At 39.1% G+C, this 19668-nt stretch overlaps 1 protein-coding gene across 3 annotated transcripts in view; it reads right to left on the bottom strand.

Moving 5' to 3' along the window:
- Window positions 1-19668, bottom strand: part of LOC109936459 (neuron navigator 1-like) — a 471148-nt gene that overhangs the window by 118632 nt on the left and 332848 nt on the right. For all 3 annotated transcript variants that reach the window (XM_048612092.1, XM_048612090.1, XM_048612091.1), the window contains one exon: window positions 6474-7179. In XM_048612092.1, coding sequence (XP_048468049.1) covers window positions 6474-7179 — 706 coding nt within the window. The remainder of the gene's footprint in view (window positions 1-6473; window positions 7180-19668) is intronic.

Below are 19668 nucleotides of genomic sequence, written 5' to 3' on the forward strand. Positions count from 1 at the left end.
TCATAAATGTACAGACACATCTCAGTTTGAAGTGTATCGCATGTCACCAGAAGTGTACAATTAGAAGTTTAACTCACAAACCACTATAGTTATATACAATAATGCAGTGTGGCACAATGGTAGTGTCCCTGCCTCTGGCCCAGAAGGTCCAGATTCAAGCCTTACCCAGAGGTATTTTATAAATTATTTTAATCAGTATTCAGATATGTTCACACACAATTGAAGTTAAACATCATAAATTCAAAAATGATCCTCCTTAAAATCACAAATTAAAAATCACATCAACATTCAAATGCAACTCATTTGATGATGATAGCTATTGGGGGCAAACTCTTCACTGGCTGGAGTCAAATCAGGCACATAGGAAGATGGTTGTGACTGTTGGAGGTCAGTCATCTCAGCTCCATGACATCTCTGAAGAAGTTCCTCAGGGTACTGCCCTAGGCCCAAATATCATCAGCTGCTTCATTGATGATTTTCCTTCCATCACAAGGTTAGAAGCGGGGATGTTCACTAAAAATTGTACAATGTTCGCAGCTGGCCGACATCCAGACTTGGGCTGACAAGTGGCAAGTAACATTCATACTACACAAACTCCAGACAATGACCATCTCCAATACGAGACACTCTAACCACCAGCCCCTGAATTTCAAAGGTGTTATCATCATTGAATTTCCCCACTATCAACAATCTAGGGGTTACCATAGACCAGCAATTCAACTGGATTCGCCGCATAAACAAAGTGGCTACAACAACAGGTCAGAGGCTAGGACTATTGCCACAAGTAACTCACCTCCTGCCTCTCCAAAGCCTGTTCACCAGGCACAAGTCAGCAGTGTCATGGAATATTCTGCACTTGTCTGGATGGGTGCAGCTCCAACAACACTCAAGAGCTTGCCAGCATCCAGGACAAAGCAGCCCAAATGATTAGCACTGCATCCACAAGCATTCGTTCTCTCTGACGCAAGTTCCCCTCCAAGCCACTCACCATCCTGACTTGGAAGTATATCGCCATTCCTTCACTGTCACCTAGTTCAAAATCCTAGTTCAATTCCCTTCCTAAGGGTCTTCTGGGTCAAATTGGCGTTACAGTAGCTCAGTGGTTGGCACTGCTGCCTCACAGCACCAGGGACCCAGGTTTGATTCCACCCTTGGGAACTGTCTGTGTGGAGTTTGCACATTCTCCCCATTTCTGTACGGGTTTCCTTTGGGTGCTCCGTTTCCTCCCACAGTCCAAAAATGTGCAGAGTAGGTGGATTAGTCATGCTAAATTGCCCATATTGTCCAGGGATATTTAGGTTAGGTGTGGTAGACATGAGGAATGGGTCTCAGTGGGACAGTCTTCGGAGGGGCAGTGTGAACTTGTTGGGCCAAATGGCCTGTTTCCACACTGTAGGGACTCTATAACCTGCAGCAGTTCCAGAGGACAGGTCACCGTCACTTTCTGAAGGGTAGCTAGGGGTGGGCAATAAATGCTGGGCAATAAAATAATAAAAGAATTTTAAAAACGGATTTGGATTTTATAAATGCTGAAGTAAGTTGCTCATGGTGATGCAATGTGAAAGTGGATCAACCTGGGACAGCAGTAGACCCAAATATGTTTGACCAATGTGGAAGTATGCTCCCACTTTTCCTCACTCCACAGAGTTCTAACTTGTACAAAGTGCTCTGTACCATTTTTGAGCAGTCTCTGTCAATGTTTTAGTTAATGACTGGCTGGTACTCCTAAAATTTGGAATAGCAGGTGCATGCATGGCACTACAGCTCTGCCCATTTGTGGGTGAATATCAATTCACATTCAACAAACAGCCTCAGCACCCTGCACTTCCTGTACAAGGTGCACACATTTGTTTCAATCAGCCAATCTTTGAAATTGTGGGTTCCAATTTGCAGATTGGTGCAACATTTACACCAGAAGTTCAGCTCAACCAGAAATTCATTCCCATTTTCATTTACCAAAAGTAGAAAAAGCAAGACCAAAAAATTCTCTTTATATGATCATATGGCACTTCAACTGTCAAATTATCATCTTCTGAATTTTTGTTCTTTATTATTCAATTCAGCAGGGCTGACTTTAACTGCTTGTTTTCTTTCCTAACAGACTTTATCAAAGAATTTCAAGCAATGTCTTTTCTTCCACTGCCACACCATTACCTGTGGAGTCCTGAGGATTTTGGCATTCTCCTCATCAATATCCAATGGATACACCATGGCAACAATATCCAAAGACAATATCAGATTCTATAGATAGTCTGAACTGCCAATGCTGGAGAATCTGATACATCCATTGGAGGGCACCCAGTTCCACCTCTCTCAACCATCCCACTGCGTCCATTGTTAAATTGTTTCCATAACATTTCATCTTGGAATAGCTGTACTTTCCTCCATTTAACCATCTGGATGATTAAAGGCATAGTCATCAAAAACTCCAACTTTACCTCTACTTCGATTAATCTTTTCAGCTGCTGTCTTAAGTTGGTTCAGTCTGCTCACAACCTCAAATGTCCTCAGTCTGAGTTTTCAACCTCACAGTCTGTCCATCACAAAGACTGCCCTTTCCAACTTGGCCCCCTCCCTGTCTCTCCCTCAACCCAACTACTTTGGAAGCTATCATCTGTGCATTTCTTCTCTCCACACTCATCTGTTCCAATTTTCTTTTGGCCAGCCTTTGATCCTCAGCTTCAGTGATTGCAGCTTCTGTATAAGCTAAGTTGTCATATTCCATTTCAACATTTCAGTCACCATTAAATTTAACAAAAAAGTATTACATTTTCTAATTTAAGTGAAGTTTCTTTTAAAGCTGAGGTCAAGGGAAAATCAATACTTTTAGCGATGCTGAATGTCAAGATCACTAATATGTTTCAGACAAGCCAACATTACTAACGGAGTAGGAAGTTGTTGAAACTTAAACTGCCACCTTGTCTAATGCAATGGAATTAAAGATGAACAATTGCACATCTTAAAATAGGAAAACACAAAACTAATAAGACCAAAAATGCTAGAAATTAAAAGCAGATCTGTGGAGAGAGAAATAGAGTTAACTCAGAGGTCCAAAACAAGATCATCCATCTTAATCATTTGTTGTTTCTCTCCACACACATCCTGTAATAACTACACAGCACATCCAACTATTGCTGCTCTTACTTCAGATTTTGCGTATCTACAGGATTTCAAAAATGCAAGGGGTATGACAGGAAGAACTTCATTATGTGCCTAGATGTAATGACTTGGAATGTGCCTTCTATGGGTTCAATGGTAGCAGAACCAATCTATGATTTCAAAAGAGCATTGGTTAGATGCACAAAGGAAATAAACTTGGAGAGCCACACGAAGTGAGCAGGGGATTAGGACTTACTGATTGCCAAACAGAATAATAGCTTGGACTCAAGAGGCTCAAAGGGCTCCTACCATGCAGTGAGTAACTCTGGGGCTGTTATCAAAGCAGACTGTCGAGATGAAAACAGGTGGAGAAATGTTTAAAGAAAAGCTTGTCTGATTTTCCTTCATTTCAATTAAATTTAAAAATTGGGCTCCCTTGCGGCATGGCATCATACCTGTTTAATTTGGTCTGTGTTTCAAGCTTACATTAATTAAGCCCAGGTACTATTGTTCAAATTGTCCCTTTTTTTTAACAAATAGAATTGAGCATACAAAATGACCATGTTTTCTTTCTGTCAAGTGCCAAGTTTAAATCTTAGAGTTCAGTCTCTGGTGACAACATTTTGAATAACTGGGTTCCTCAAAGGTTTTGTACAGCATTGTATGCACACGGGAATTTAATTGATGGGTGATGCAGAATGTATATGCCTGCTTTATTCCCAGTGGTGATTAACATTTCTTCAGCATAAGCTCCCAAACGTGTGACCTCCGCTACCGAGAGGACATGGGCAACAGCTGTGTGGGAGTAGCATTAATCAACAGTTTGCACCAAAGATACAAACTACCCAGAACAGTTAATCAAGTTCCATCATTATTGCTGAATCAAAAGCCTGAAAATGTTTAACCATATTGTGGGACTAATTTCACAAGAGTGCAATAATCCATGAAGACCCACCAAAGACAACAGTGGATGGGTCACAAATGCTACAGTTTGTGTCAGTGACTCCCATATCACAAGAACAAAATTGGAAAACATCGGATAGCAAAGTTGTATATAGCCAATTTGACTGTATAGTTTACATATGCTGATGTCTGCACCATCTGGAAACCCAGTGTTTGGATAGATCATCATCATATCATGCATTAGATTATTTGATGTAGCGTCAACTTCACCTGCTTGATCTCAACTCCCGGAGTGGCTCATTTGGTTCAGCGGATCTTTGTAGTAAACTCTCATGCAACATTTCTAGTATCATTCGAATGAGAGTGGCAACAAGGAGCACTAACAAAACTGGAGTCACTGGGAATTGGGAAAAAGCTCTCTACTGGTTGGAGTCTTACATGGCACAAAAGAAAATGGCTGTGGTTGTTGGTGGTTAGCCACCCCAGCTCCAGGACATCTTTGCAAGAGTCCCTCAGAGTTATGTCCTTGGCCTAACCATCTTTAGCTGCTTCAATGATCTTCCCTTCAAGATCAGAAGTGGGAATGTTTGCTGATGACTCTGTAGTGTTCAGCACCATTTGCAATTCCTCAAACACCATAGTAGTCCATGCCCAAATACAGTAACACCCAGACAAAATCCAGGTTTAGGCTGACAAATGGTCAGTAACATTCCTGCCACACAAGTGCCAGAAAATGACTATTTCCATCAAGAAAGAATCTAACCATCATCCCTTGACATTCAATGAGTTTGCCATCGCTGAATCCCCCACTACTAACATCCTGGGAGTTGCCATTGACTTCAAACCGAATTGGACTAGACATACAAGTAAAAGCTAAAGTGAAAGTGGATGCTAGAAATCTGAAACAAATAGAAAACTCTGGAGAAACTGCCGGAGCCATTTAAGTACTGTGGCTACTACAGCATGTCAGGTGCTGGGAATCCTGCAACGAATAATTTACCTGACGCCCCAAAGCCTGTCCACCATCTACAAGGCACAAGTCAGGAGTGTGATGGGATAATCCCTACTTACAAAGATGAGTTCAACTCCAACAACTCTCAAGAAATTTGATACCGTCCAGGACAAGCAGTCCATTGAATTGGCAATGCATCTTCAAAACATTCCACTTCCTCCACCACTGATGTTCAGTGATAACAGTGCAGAGCATCTACAAGATGCAGAAATTCTCCAAGGCTCCTTAGACAGCACCTTCCAACCCCAAAACAACTACCATCTAGAAAGACAGTGGAATCAGATACATGGGAATGCCACCACCTACAAGCTCCGCTCCTCCCCACCACAATGACTTGGTAATATAATTGATGTTCTTTCAATGTTGTTGAGCCAGAATCCCTAATGTCATGCTGGGTCTACTTACACTAAATGAACTGCAACAGTTCAAGGCAGCAGCTCACCACCATTTTTAATGGCAACTCGGAAAAGGCAAAATTTGCTGGCCTAACCAGTGCTACCCACATCCCAAGAATTAATACAAATGAAAATATAATTCTAAGAAGGTCCCACAGAGGAAATCTGCATCCTGGATGGGAATGGAGAACAGTGTTACATATGGACTAAAAGGTACCTGTTGAAGAAGGCCACAATATATTCAATTCAGAACAATCACAAATAAATCTTAAATGAACAATGGTTTGCATCTCATCTACAATCCGATCCATAAGAGATGCGTTTTCACTTGTTTTGTTCATTTAACTATTATGGGCTTGCAGTGCCTAGAGTATTGGGTCAGAAATACCCTCATTATTCAAATCTGACCAAACTGAAATATTTTTAAAAGTGCTATGTGGAAGAAAATACATTTAGTCAATTACATCAGGCGTATAAAAATCTGGTCGTACCATTAACATCAAATGGTCATTGCTGTAGATGTGTTAGGGAAAGAAAGATGAAAAGCTCACCAGAATTTTTTTTTTTGCACTTGATTTCTTGCATTGCCTGTACTAAATAAGAGTGAATGCAAAAATGAGGATATTTTCAGTTTGCCCTGCCTATGTTTCAATAGTACAAAAGTACAATACAAGTAAATAACTATCAATTAACTAACGATTGGCTTGGTTGTTCACACAGCAGATCCTTCAATGAGGTTTTGTTCCTTTACTGCAGTACAAAATGGAGTTAATTGGAAAATACAGGAAAACATTTCTAATGAAGGACAACCTGTCAATTGGTGCAAGGGATTGGAGAAAGACCTGGAAATTAGACAGTAGTGAGCCAACAAGGTAAGTACCATCAGAGATAAAACCAGAAACCATGCAAAGAACAACAATGAGAATCAATTTGGGTTCAAGTAACTGGAAGTTATGTTCATCCTCCAGTATTTTAAATACACTAAGTAAAGGCATGCAATATGTGAATTACATGACTACATTTTTTACTCTAGGCACGTGAATCTAAATATCCCTCCAGATTACCTTTGTGCTGTTGGAGAAGATATCTCCGAGAATTTGGAACTTTGCTGCCGCATTCCTTGCGGCTTACTGTGACTTTCTGGAGCTGAAGGGGCCTTTGTAGAACTTGATGCAGTTGTGCACTCAGAATCAGAAGCAACTGCCTTTGCTTTTGCCTTCTCTTTCTCGCGATCAGTTTGATTCACTGGTACTGAATTTGCTCGCCCCATACCAACTTTTGAGGGTTCTTTCAGTCGAGAAACCGGGATGCCTCCATGCTTGCTGCTAATGAGGCTCGGATCAATGTTGCTACTAACAGGCCTATTTACGCCTCCACGGCCAGTGATGCTAACAGAACTTGATTTGGCTGGACGTGGCAAGCTACGATATTGCACGGCTGTCCTCGCTCCTGATGACATAAAGCCGTCATGGTTTTGGGAAACATCAAGACTGGTTTTCCTGGAGTTTGTTGGCTTCACAGGGATGCCTGTCGATTTCTGAGTTTTTGTTGCTGATGCTGTGTTTCCACCGGATGTCATCACTGTTGCTGTGCCTGTAGTAGGCTTCTTGTAGCCAAAAGATCCACCAGTAGAAGGTCTTGAAATGCCTGATGGAGGTTTGCGTGTTTCTCCTACTCTGTCTCGGCTAGCATCAGATGAGGATCTTTGTAATGTTGTTCCTTTGAGAGCTAATTTTCCTTTGTCTTGTACTTTAGAAGAATCAATTTTACCTAAAAATGCAAAAGAAAGAATGAAGAGGAATTAAAGTAAACAAGTACAGACAATATAATGATTTACATTGCTAACACAAGGTATTAAATCTTTTTGTTATTTACTGTTCATGTTGCATTAAGAACTCCCTCACCAAAAGCTCCCTCATTTACTGAGAGTTCTCAATATTTCTTCTTACTGTATTTACTTGCTGGTTTTATTTCAATATGTTACATTGTGCAGCTTTTTCTTCAAAGGAATCTTTTTTCCTTATTACAACAGCAATGACAAAAAAAAGGCTCAAGATGTGACAAAACTCACAGGACTAGATGGTTTCCATCCGAGAGATTTTATGAAGCAGATGAAAAATTTGCTAGGAAATTGGGCAAAATTTCTTCGATTTGGGAGCCATTCCTTTAGGATGAAAGATCACACACCTCCCCCTGCTATTTAAAAACAGGTACAGCGGGAGATCAGAGAATTATAGGCCAACTCAGCAAACATATGTAGATGGGAAATTACTAAAAATTTAAGATAGCAGTTTGGCTTTTCACAGTGTCTGCAAGCTTCTAAAATAGCAAACAAAAACATTACCGGTAAACCAGCTGATTGAAAAAGTTTTAAGAGTCAACAAAAGACAGTCAAAAGAAAATAAAGTCAGAAAATCAACTATGAGGGTAAGGAAGCAAGTGATATAAAACTAGATGGTAAGAGCTCTTTAAATATATAAAATGAAGTCAGGGGTCAAAGCGAACATCGGTCCTTAAAAAAAGGGAATCAGGAAATGACAGAGGAATTCAATATTTTGCAACAGTCTTCGCAGAAAACAATAATAGAATTCCAAAAATACCAAATTAAGGGGCAAATGGAAGGAAATAAATACAATAACTATCACTAGAGAACTAAACTGGGAAACTACTGGAGCTGAAAGGTTGTTAGGTACCCTGAACCTGATGAGTTGGATTCTAGGATACAAAAGAAAGAAGCTGAGATAGGCACTGGCAGTAATCTTCAAGAATCTCAGACTCTGGAAAAAGTCTTAGACAATTGGAAAACTGCTAATATAACACTCTTACTCAAAAAGAGGGATTAAAAACAAAGCAACTTTGGACCAGTTAGCATAACATCTGTCACTGGGAAAACATTAGAGTTTATGATAAAGGATGTAATAGCAGTGCATTTAGAAATAAATAACATAATCAAGCAGAGTCAGCATGGCTTTGCGAAGTTGAAATCATACCTCACAACTGTAATAGAATTTTTTGAGAAGTTGACAAGCAGTACAGGTAACGGGGAACAATTAGATACCTGGATTTCCAAAAGGCTTTCAACAAGGTACCACACATTAGGCTACTTAATAAGTGCCCATAGTATTAGGTGTTTTATATTAGCATGGATGGAGGATTAGTTAACTAATCGAATACCAAAGAGCTGGGATAGAGCTGGGATATAATACAATGTACAGATGGAATGGCAATTGATCAGGTTAACAGTGTATACAGAGGATATAGATAGATTACATGAGTGGACAGAAAATTGGCAAATAGAATATAATGAGTGAAAATGTGAGGTTATGCATTTTGGCAGGAAGAGGAGATGACTGTTACTTAAATGGAGAAAGACTGCATAAAGCTGCAAAACAAAGGGATTTGGGGGCTCTTGTGCATAAATCACAAAATATTAGCATTCAAGTTCAGCAGGTAATGGAGCAGAAAAATAGGGAAGACTTGTTAAAACTTTATAAGACACTAGTCAGACTAGGTAGGAGCAAGTTACTGTACTTGCTGGAATCTGTACTGAAAACAAATGTTAGAGATCACAGCAGGATAGGCAGCATCCATGGAGAGAGAGCAAGCTAACATTAGCTCTGATGAAGATTCATCTAGACTCAAAGTGAAGTGTGGAGGGGGCAGCATTTACGCTACAGTTGTTGGGGGGTGTTTGAGTGTGGAATGCTCTCCAAAGGATGTTGATAGTTTAGATTAAGTGATCAGAATATGAGAATGGCAGAACAATAGTGTGTCTAACTGCCTACTGGAAACAACAGACAGTCCCACTTGAGTAGGGGGAGGGGAGAGAAGACTAGTCAGACTACACCTGCAATAATGTGAACAGTTTTGGTCCCCTTATCTAAAGACATACTTGTATTGAAGGCTGTCCTAAGAACATTCACCAGGCTGATACCAGCTATGAAGGGCTTAGCTCAAGAGGAGAGATTGAGTTGGTTGGGCCTGTACTCATTGGAATTTTGAATAATGAGAGGCAAACGTATGGAAACTACGAGATTATTAAGGCACCTGATGTAGATATGGAGAAATTATTTGCATTGGGATACTCTCTAACCATAGCACATAATCTCAGAGTAAGGGATATCCCATTTATGGCGGAGATGATAGAAATTTCTTCTCTTAGAGTGTCACAAATCTGTGGTTTCTTTTACTGTAAAGCACTGTCGAGGTTGAACCATGAAGTATAATAAAACTGAAATAGACTGATTTCCCAGGGAATCAAAGGTTATGGGAGAAAGACAGCAGAGTGGAGTTGAGTATGATCAGATCAGCCATGATCTCATTGAATGGTGAAGCAGACTCATTGGCCAAATGGACTACAGTTAGTTCTGATATAACGCGATAGTTCTCACAATAGCTGCACCATTTAAACTAATGGGGCCAGAATCGCGTTGTAGCCAATACAGGCGAGGAAAGTTCACGTTCCACAAATAGTGTTCTAAATTTTCAATCGCATTAAAGCCAATCCGCGTTGAAGAAACATGTGTTATAGCAGAACTGACTGTACTTATATTCTTCTGTCTTATCATCAGATGGGCCTCAGATGCTGAGCTACTGCTAATTTTTCCAATCAATCCAATTTCTGCCAGTATGGGAAAGAAGGTGGGATGTAATTTACACATGATGGAAACATGAATTCAGCAGTGACATTTGAACTCAGTGTTAACGTTGAACAAAAACCATCTTGGCTGTTCCAAGAGCTGTAACCCAGGTGTGGAAGTTACAAATTCTTGAAGTAGAAGTAAAGCCCAAAATTGGCAGATAATTCTATGTCACTCATGATTTTAAATGTGACACCCACTAAAAATGAAGAAAGTACCATGCTGCAAGTGATGGATACAGGGGGGTGGATGGGGGAAATCAGTGGAGACAGTGAATCAATTGACAATGGACAGTGTTGACTCATAAGCTTGCTTGCAATCGGTCAAATAATACGCCTGGATGTGTTGGTTGTTCTTTACAGTGAACAATTCTTCAAAATGGTTATTTTTATTAATTTTAAGTTATTTTTGGCACAGGTGCCATTAATGAAGGTGCTTTTAGTCGCTATTGCTGAAGGCAAGAGGCCTAAAACGTTGTAAGACAACTGGGTCAAAGTCTGAGGGAACTGAAACAGAACTTCTAACCAGCCAGCATTGGCAATCAATCAATCAGTTGCCTCCTTGACAGTTTGCACAGCTTTCAGGGATTATCGCCTCAATTCCATCCTGTAGCCAGGACCCACATCAAAACGTTTAAAGGCACTTTAAACAGGAACTTGCCGAACTTGATCCACATGTCACAGTGAAAATCCAGCTTAGTGTACCTGAACACTTTAAACTGTCTGCTGATCAGAGAAAGCCAGCATGAATTTGTAAAGCGTCATGCCTAACAAATCTAACTGAATATTTTAAGAAATTAATAAAATAATAGATGGAGAAATACCAAGAGATGGCATTTTTATGGGTCTTCAAAGGCATTCCATCAAGCCTGTCAAGAATTTTCTTCCTAAAATCAAAGCATGCAAGGTAAATTAGGTAGTCTAATTAGCAAAATGTGACTCATGGTGTCCATTGGAGTCTGAATTATTCACTGTGCTTCCTAATGATTTAGATGATAGGATAAAAAGCCTCACTTCCAAGTTTATCAATAACACAAAGATAAACTCATGAAAAGTGATGTAAATGGAAGCACAAGATATTAATGGATTAAACAAAATAGTGGCAAATGGATTTTAACAAGCATGACATAATCCATTTTGTACCTAAAAATAATACATCAGTACTTTCTGGTAGTGAATTGAAACATTGTACAAAGATGCACATCATAGAGGCATATAATGAGATTAGAGCAGATGACCAACAGCAAGGTTAAATAATGTAGATTTTAAAGAAACTCTCAAAAAGGAGGAAAGGTAAGTCAAGGGGTTTAAGGCTGAATTCCAGGGCTTAGGGTCGAAACAGCTGAAGACCAACGGTTGAGCAATTAAAATCAAGGGTGTTCAGATGCCATAACGTGAAAGGCACAGATATCTCACAAAGTGTAGAGCTGTAGGAGGATGCACAGTTAGAAAATGGCCAGTAATAGTGGGATTTTGAATCAAGGATAAGAATTTTAAAATTGAGCCCTGTTTAACAGGAAGGCAGTGTGTGTCAGAGAGTACATGAGTCATGAATGAGCAATTGCAACTCCAAGATAGGACACAAGCAGAGTTCTAGATAACCTCAAGTTTACAGAAGGTAAAATATGGTGAAAGTCAGCCAGGAGGGCATTGAAGTCGTCAGATATGGAGGTACCAAGGGTACAAGGAGATTGAAATTAGCAGCCTTTGTGACTGCATGGTTTTGTGTTGAAATCTCATTGCAGAGTCAATCATGGAATTGATCTGCAGCAGGTCAGCCTAAGACATTTGTCAGGAAGAGGAAATGGAGCTTGTTATAAGGAGTGAAGACAATATATTTGATCTTTCCAATATTTAATTGGAAGAAATTTCTGCTCCAAGTACTGGTACTGGAAATGTAGTCTGCCAATTTAAAGATAAAGAAGGAGTAAGAGAGGTATCAGGGAAGTCGATCTTAAAGTCATGCAGTATAGAAACAGGCCCTTTGGCCCACCATGTCAATGCTGACCAACTAACACCAAACTACACTAATCCCACTTACATGCACTTGGCCCACAGCCTATGTCCTGACATTTTAAGTACTCATCCAGATATTTCTGTGGCACAATATTTTAGAACAGAACTCCCAAGAAGCCTTTGAGACACAACAGTTAGGACAGAAAGTTTTCAACTCATAAGAAAAAAGGGTTTTCAGAAATTAGCTACAGTTTTGCCAAGTGTATAGGCGACCTGAAAGTGTTGTAGCTATACAACTGGTGAGGAACAAGGAACTTACTGAGTGCACCCAAACAAGCAACCTCCAAATATGCCATCACAGCTGCTGAATTCAAACTTCACATTTAGAAAGGCAATCTACAAGTAACACGCTTGCAATGATGATAGACTGGTCTAACTTTCAACCCTTTGTGTATCTGTTATCCAAAGCTAATTTTTATTTGTGTGTATTTTAACAAATGCAATAGTTATTATGTAAATATTAACCTTCAGCAATAGTTGGATAATAAGCTAACCTTTGATCTGGTTTAAAACTAAAATTTTGCTATGTTTAAATTGAACTAAAATAACTAAAAATTCAGGCTAAGTAAGCAAGATACATTCACAGCTCACTGAGTACACTCTGAACTTGCCTGGTGTGGTCATTGCAATGCAATAAACAGAACAGTGGATATTCATGCTTCTACATCTGAAGCAGTTTTAATCTGAATAGTCAAATTAATCAAAGACTCAAAAGTGTATATGAACACATTAACAGATGCAGTGCACTCACTTATGGATGTTGAGATCATATTTGGCTCAAGTTATAAGACACTGAAAAATTCTGCTTCAAGGAATCCTTGAACTCTACATGAAACTAACCATATGAACAAGCTAAATGAATAGCATTGCTAAATTTGGTTCATTTAGGCAATAAGACAGAACTCTCACATCCCCATTAATCAATCTGGATTAGAATGTTATAATTAGATCTATTTATTAATTTAGCATATGGATAGCCACAGAACAAAGCAATCATCTTGTCAAAGGCTAGATGGTGTTCTTTAAGCTTAACCTAAAGTTTAGACAGTGGATACTCTGACAGTGAGTTATTGTTTGGATTGTACTGCGACTGCAGCCTGGGTTGTCTTGGGTGGCTGCACAGAAGCCTTGGCCAGTATCAAAACACTTTTTAAAAAGGGTATCAAGATAAGAAATTGATTGTGGGCCAATGTTTTCTCCGACCAATCAGGTCCTGAGCTGGAACTTCTTGGCAGGTTTAAACATATGCAGTTGTTAACGGGTGGAGAGGCTTACTGAGTAGGATTGGAGTAGACCTTAGGCAGTAGCTTCCCTGTTGGAAATGTTGCTTAGGACTGGGAGTCAGAGAGGGGGGTTGAATTGGTCTCAGGGTACCTGTGTTGATGCACACTGAGTTCAGTTGCATATCAATATGTTTGGCATGGGTAGATTGGGGCACAGAATGCCATAGTTAGGCAATTAATGGAAAGAGCAGAGGTCCTCTGGGTCTTGGGCTCTAATCCCCATGCAGTACTGATTACTTAGGAGCTGTATTAAGTTTTTTTTTTCCCTGCAGCCTCGATGAACTGCTGTCTATACACAAATATTCTGATAAAGGTCATATAGATAGATAAACAAGGTGGGGATATTTTCTTCAGTATCTGGCTGTCCAGCAAATATTCAACTGAGAAAGTGGAATGTATTAGAGGTAGTTTTACCAGTGCTTGCTTTTAGGCACAGTGCCCTGGTCAGATTTGCAACATTGCTGTTTAGTGCACTGTCCAGCTCAGGAAAAGTACATGCCTGTACACTGTATCAAATGTTGTCGACATTGATAAACTTTAGAGATGGAGTTGGGGTAGGTCAGAATATTGACCAGGTTATGGCAGACCAATGGCATTAGACATGCAATAGAATTTTGGCACTTCTCCCTCACATGTGACGCTTGGAAAGAATTGGGATGTGGTCCCTTGAGCCAAGCTGTTTTAGGAACTTGGAGGATATTGTGATAACATTGCCCAGTTTGGTGGCTGTACTTATCAAACTCCAGGCTGGTAAATGTTTCAGGACACAATCCATAGCTGTGCTACCTATGGAAGGTAGGTATGGATTTAGTAACTCTCATGACAAAATAAGATTGAAACATTCACTGTATTGGTTCATCTACAAAAATACCACTTGGATAAGATACCAGTGTGGGTTGTTAGCTTAGACAGATCATAGAACAACAACAGTCACTGTCAACAGGTATGGACACATTTGGAAGGAAAGAAACCTCACTAATATTAACTAGCCCAAAACTTTATATGAAGTAAAATTAAAATAATTCAAATTTGAACTGTGGACAGAGGATTGTGCATTAGTTCTACATTAGAGTATTAGAGAACTATTTACAACAACATAATCTGGCTGAAGACATGAGTCGGGTGATAGACCCATTTGAAGGAATACAATGTAATGGAAGGGATCTCATGATTTGCAAAACAAGATCCAAAAGGTTTCAAAGATAGAATGCTATTGCTCTGAAAACATGGGCACAGGGTCAAGATGGAATAATGAAACTGCCAATACATCTAATGGAGGCACACTGACTTTGTAATAATTTGCATGATTGCTGCCTGCAACTGGTACTTAACGTTCTGGTAAGCAGCTGCACACAGAAGCAGGGGTTCCAAGTTGTGTGATGTTAGCATCACTTTCATTTAGCCTGCACTTCCTAAAAGGGATGGAGAGTGGTTGGTTATATTATGGTTGGAGTAGGTGCTGGAAATATTTATGGAAAGGAACAGAAACAGGAATGAGAGTGCAGTATGGAACATCACCACCTTCGCATAGATAGGGGCAATGTCCTGCCATTGAATATATATTCAACTATGTGTAAACAGGAGTTAGAACACTGAGCTCCAAAATGGCATCACTGCCCTTAAATCAGCACTATATGACCTACTCTATCCTTTTTTTCCCTTTATTTGTTCATGAGATGATTTACTGTTCAGGGGCAGCTAAGTGTCAACCACATCGCTATGGGTTTGGAGTCACATGCAGGCCTGATCAGGTGAGGATGGAAGATTTCCTTCCCAGAAGGGTATTGGAGAATTGCACGGGCTCTCATCTTAGGTTGGCTTTACATCCGGAATTTTATTTAACTTAAATTTCAATATCTGCCATGGTGGGATTTGAACCCACATCTCTACAACACTGGTCTGGCATTTTAGATTACTAGGACTACTGCACCACCACCTACCCAGTGGTTGTTCCTGGTACGTGTTAACATCCTTGTCATATCTTTGGCTGTGCAGCCTGCTACAGAGGTATGTTTGCACTTGTAGCAGCAAACACATCTGAACATGGGAAAAAGAATTTTCCAGTCCTTGCCTCAGCCTATAACAGGAGAACTTATATTTCAGTTACGACCCTGTGCTTCTAACTCTAAAATGTGAGTTAGCTGATTAGCTTGTGAAATGTAGCACGGGGTTATAATTTTTCACCACCTGGAGCCAGATGGTTTAGTATTTACTAGTTTCATAGTCATAGATCCCCCATGTTTTACAGAATTAGGCTGTCAACATGGCTGAAATCTAGTGTCCACACACAGCATGCATCTTTTTCAGACACTATTCAATGATAAAAGGGGGTCATCAGGTAGGTATTAGCATCTAGGATCTGAAAGGACGATGATCAATGTTTAAATTTTACGTTAATTTATTTCCTCTCAGGAGAGGAAGTAAAAGCATCAGCTGGAAGTGTTTCTAGATTAACACCTAATTTTATGGTCAGTTGCACAATAGAGCATGTGTAACAATCATTGGCACAATACAGGTGTAAAACAATTGCAGAAGTCTGCTTCATGAATTAAGGAAATTAACCACTCAGAATTAAGTGGAAACATTGTGGGTGGCTAAAATAATTTTCATAAATGGAAATAGTTTCCAAGCACTAATTCTCCTAATTGCCTTTAAATTCAGAACACATGGAATCTTATGCCATCTAAGCAGGTAACAGCTCCAAGCTTGATTTAATGTCCATTCTGAAGAAGTGGAAGCTTCAGCACTAAAACTAGGATGCTCCTGCTTTCAAATACAATCAACACACTACTTAAGTAATCTGTTAATGTCGACGTTCAAACTGAGTGAATGGCAATGAACAAATCCGACTTGACAGAATTATATTTTGTTTACAGTGAGACTGACCAGTATAAATCAAGGCCGAGAATTCAGATTCATGACACTGAACTGAATTAAATTTACATAGGTGTAAATCAATTGTTCTGACAAAAGATTTTGATTTCTCTTCCACTTTCCACTGTGCCACTAAATCCAGTTTACTGCATTCACAATAACACAAGTCCAATTTAGACCAGCAATGATTATCCCTGGTCTCTAACTGTCATGGAAAAAGGTCATCTTATCCTGATAAATGATTGAAAACACAATACTGGACTGGTTCCACATCACAACAATTTGGCTTTGAACTGATGTATTTCTCAGAGAGAGCACTACAATACCTCAGTTGAAGAATAAAAATGCAAAAATCTATGAGGTGTTGAACAATCAATGGTACTTAAACTTATCTCTAGCTGTGCTGCCCCTAACTTAGTTAGATGCTAAATGTCATCTGAGAATACTAAATTTAACTTGCACATTATAAAATAGAGTCAGATAACCAGGTTGTAAGCATTAATCAATTTCAAAAGAATATTCAACTGTTAAATTTTACGGGGTTTAAGGGTCTTACTATAATAAAAAGGGGAAGTGAACATTTATTTACATTTGTCTCTGCCATTTCTTTTCTTGCATGTTTTCCTGAATAGACTATGCATTTTTCAATTGACAGTTATAACATTAGTTTACTATTATCAGTGCTAATCTGATGGTTCCTCTACTTGGCTGTCTTAACTAGACCCTTTGGTATCACACAGTGAATATCTAATCCGAACTCAACACTTGATATGAGAACGGAGAACTAAAATAAGCTATATTGTCACTGGGAAAATCCTAATCTCTGACCTTCTAGTTACAAATATTCTCCCATTTCACACTTCAATGATGACATTTAGAGAAAAAGAACAACTGTGTGTTAAAAACACTGTTGGCATTTCGATATTGGTGACTGGTTTAATCAGATTTAACATAGCTATCTAATTATAGATATTGTGATGAAAATCTACAGTTTAATCACTGTGAAAGACCTTAAGGGCAAAAGAATGAAAACAACAACAACTGAGTAGGCTTGTTAGCGTTAGATTTTTATGATTTTCTTTCAGATTTCATTAATTGCTATTCAGTGAGTTACTCATACTTGGACTCCCAACAAGGAACACCACCTGAAAAGAAGTTTAAGCTGAAGAACTGATGTTACTAATGCACTATAACTCCCTAAATGGGAATATAAATCAGTGACTTTACCATTACATGCAAATGCCTGGGCAAGCTATAATTAAAAGTGTGGCCAACTGAGGTGCAATATTGTATTGAAACCCATGCAAATTATGATGGCTTAGAAGGTTAAAAATGTTTCTCCAGTCATCAATTCATTATTACATGTTGTATAGATTGTATAAAGAGAAGCAACACTACTTGGTGAATCACAAGACAGTAATCCAATTAAAGCATAAACAATTAGATTATAAACTATGAAATGAAGAAAGATGGTTATATTATCTATAGCCGCTTTCTTCTGCATGAAGTAAATAAAGGAAGCCAATTAGTCTGTTCTGCCACATTTACCTTTATAATGCATTTGCCAATCAATCAATCATTCTGTGAACTGACTGTGCTCTGGGCTCGCACAATTGTCTCGGACTTGATGAAAGCTCATTATGGAGTTGTGATGCTTTTCCATCGGCAAACGTATATAGCACACATGCTCAATGATGGACTAACATTTCATCACTACCAAAACTCCTCATTTATTGCTACCAAGTAGACAGTCAATAATCCAGAGAATCCATTTAAAAAAATCTCTCAACTCCAACTGCAAAAAAATCTGATGTGTTTATTTCAGTGTGCTCTCTACTATACAAAATCTGTGTTACAGGAACTGGGAACTAAAGATTAAAACAGTAAATTGTTTGCCAAATTAAAATTAATAGAAGCCCCACATTCTTAGATCACAACAATATTATTGATTCAGTTAGACTAAGATGATACAAGATTGTACTTCTATGTTGACTTACCCAAATTCAAAGACAAGCTTATTGATTTAAATTCATGATATGACTATTGATCGATCTCTTGCCTAACAAAATGAAGACTGACTACTTGGAAAACCTACTGGAGGCATGGGAGGGCTGGCAACAATATTTTATCCAAGTAGTATTTAGATTTGTATCAGTAAGGTTACCAACGTTACTCTAGACATCAAATACACATTTGTTCAGTGAAATCTGCGATTCTACGGTCTCTTGCCAACACCTGGTTTATTGCGCCAACTGTGTTTATTTCTTTGAATACATTTAGAAATAGGATATCTTCCCAACACTCACATTTACTCACTTTCTCATTATTCTTTCCACAATTCATCATCTCATGATTCACTGTATTATATTTCATCTGAAATCTATCAGTATATTCACTTGAAGTCACTAACAACCTTATTCACAGGTCACTACAGAATAGAAGGATTCCTACTTTATTTCGCCTGTTGTTGGAAGGGCTAACAGGGAATCTATCAGTTTCCTTCATAACCTTCATCAAGAGTAAGGTGAAAGCTACTGATAGCTACAATCCTGTGTTGCATGTAAGTTCCTTCAAGCTTGCTGTAATCCAGTAGGGGGGGATTTCCACCCTTCTGGTCTAACTAGAAAAGTCTTTGAGTCATGAATTTTATTGCATTCATGCAGTTATTTACTGATTACATGAATATGACCTGCATTACTAGGGAAAATATCTAGAGGTTAACTAGCCTCAAGTCTGACTCCTACAAGCTCCTTCTTTACTCTGATCAAGTCCCAGTAACATCACAGTGGGTGGACACTTTCAGACCTGTAATCAACATAATTCCCAAGCATCCTGTTTTGAACCAATCTGGCTCCAAAGTTTCTCATGGGCATTGTGGGGATTCCACACTAGCTCTGATGGGTGAGGAGGTATGATGGCAGCAGAAGCCCCAGAAAATGGAGGGGATCAAGCAGTGTCTGCTAATTCTGGAATCTTCTTCACTAAGGGCTATCTATCACTTTACTTGGACACATGCAAAGATGCAAGGCCAAAGTCAGCATGCAAACCAGCAGACTGTTATGTTAAATGAACAGTCCTCAGATGAATGTCAAGACACATTCAAGCACTCAGTGGCAGGGCCAACTTGTATATTTTAGGAAATTGTATTTCATAGAAATAGACAGATTTGGTGAATATTCATCACACATGAAAAATTTCCTTGAAAATGTTTACTTTTAAAACTTCTAGAAACAAATTCAGTCAGAATGCTTGAGATAACTAACCTCATTCACCCAAATTTCATTGTGGCATATAACATGCCAGTATAAAATGTACTTGCACACAGTATGAGTTCTATGCTTGTTCATGTTACTGAACATCTCTCTCTCAAACAAGCGCGCGCACACACACACACACACACACACACACACACATCTAGCGGTCATAAAAAGGTACAGGCCGGTTGGT

The sequence above is a fragment of the Rhincodon typus genome, chromosome 25, assembly GCF_021869965.1.
Source record: "Rhincodon typus isolate 14 chromosome 25, sRhiTyp1.1, whole genome shotgun sequence".
Lineage (NCBI taxonomy): Eukaryota > Metazoa > Chordata > Chondrichthyes > Orectolobiformes > Rhincodontidae > Rhincodon > Rhincodon typus.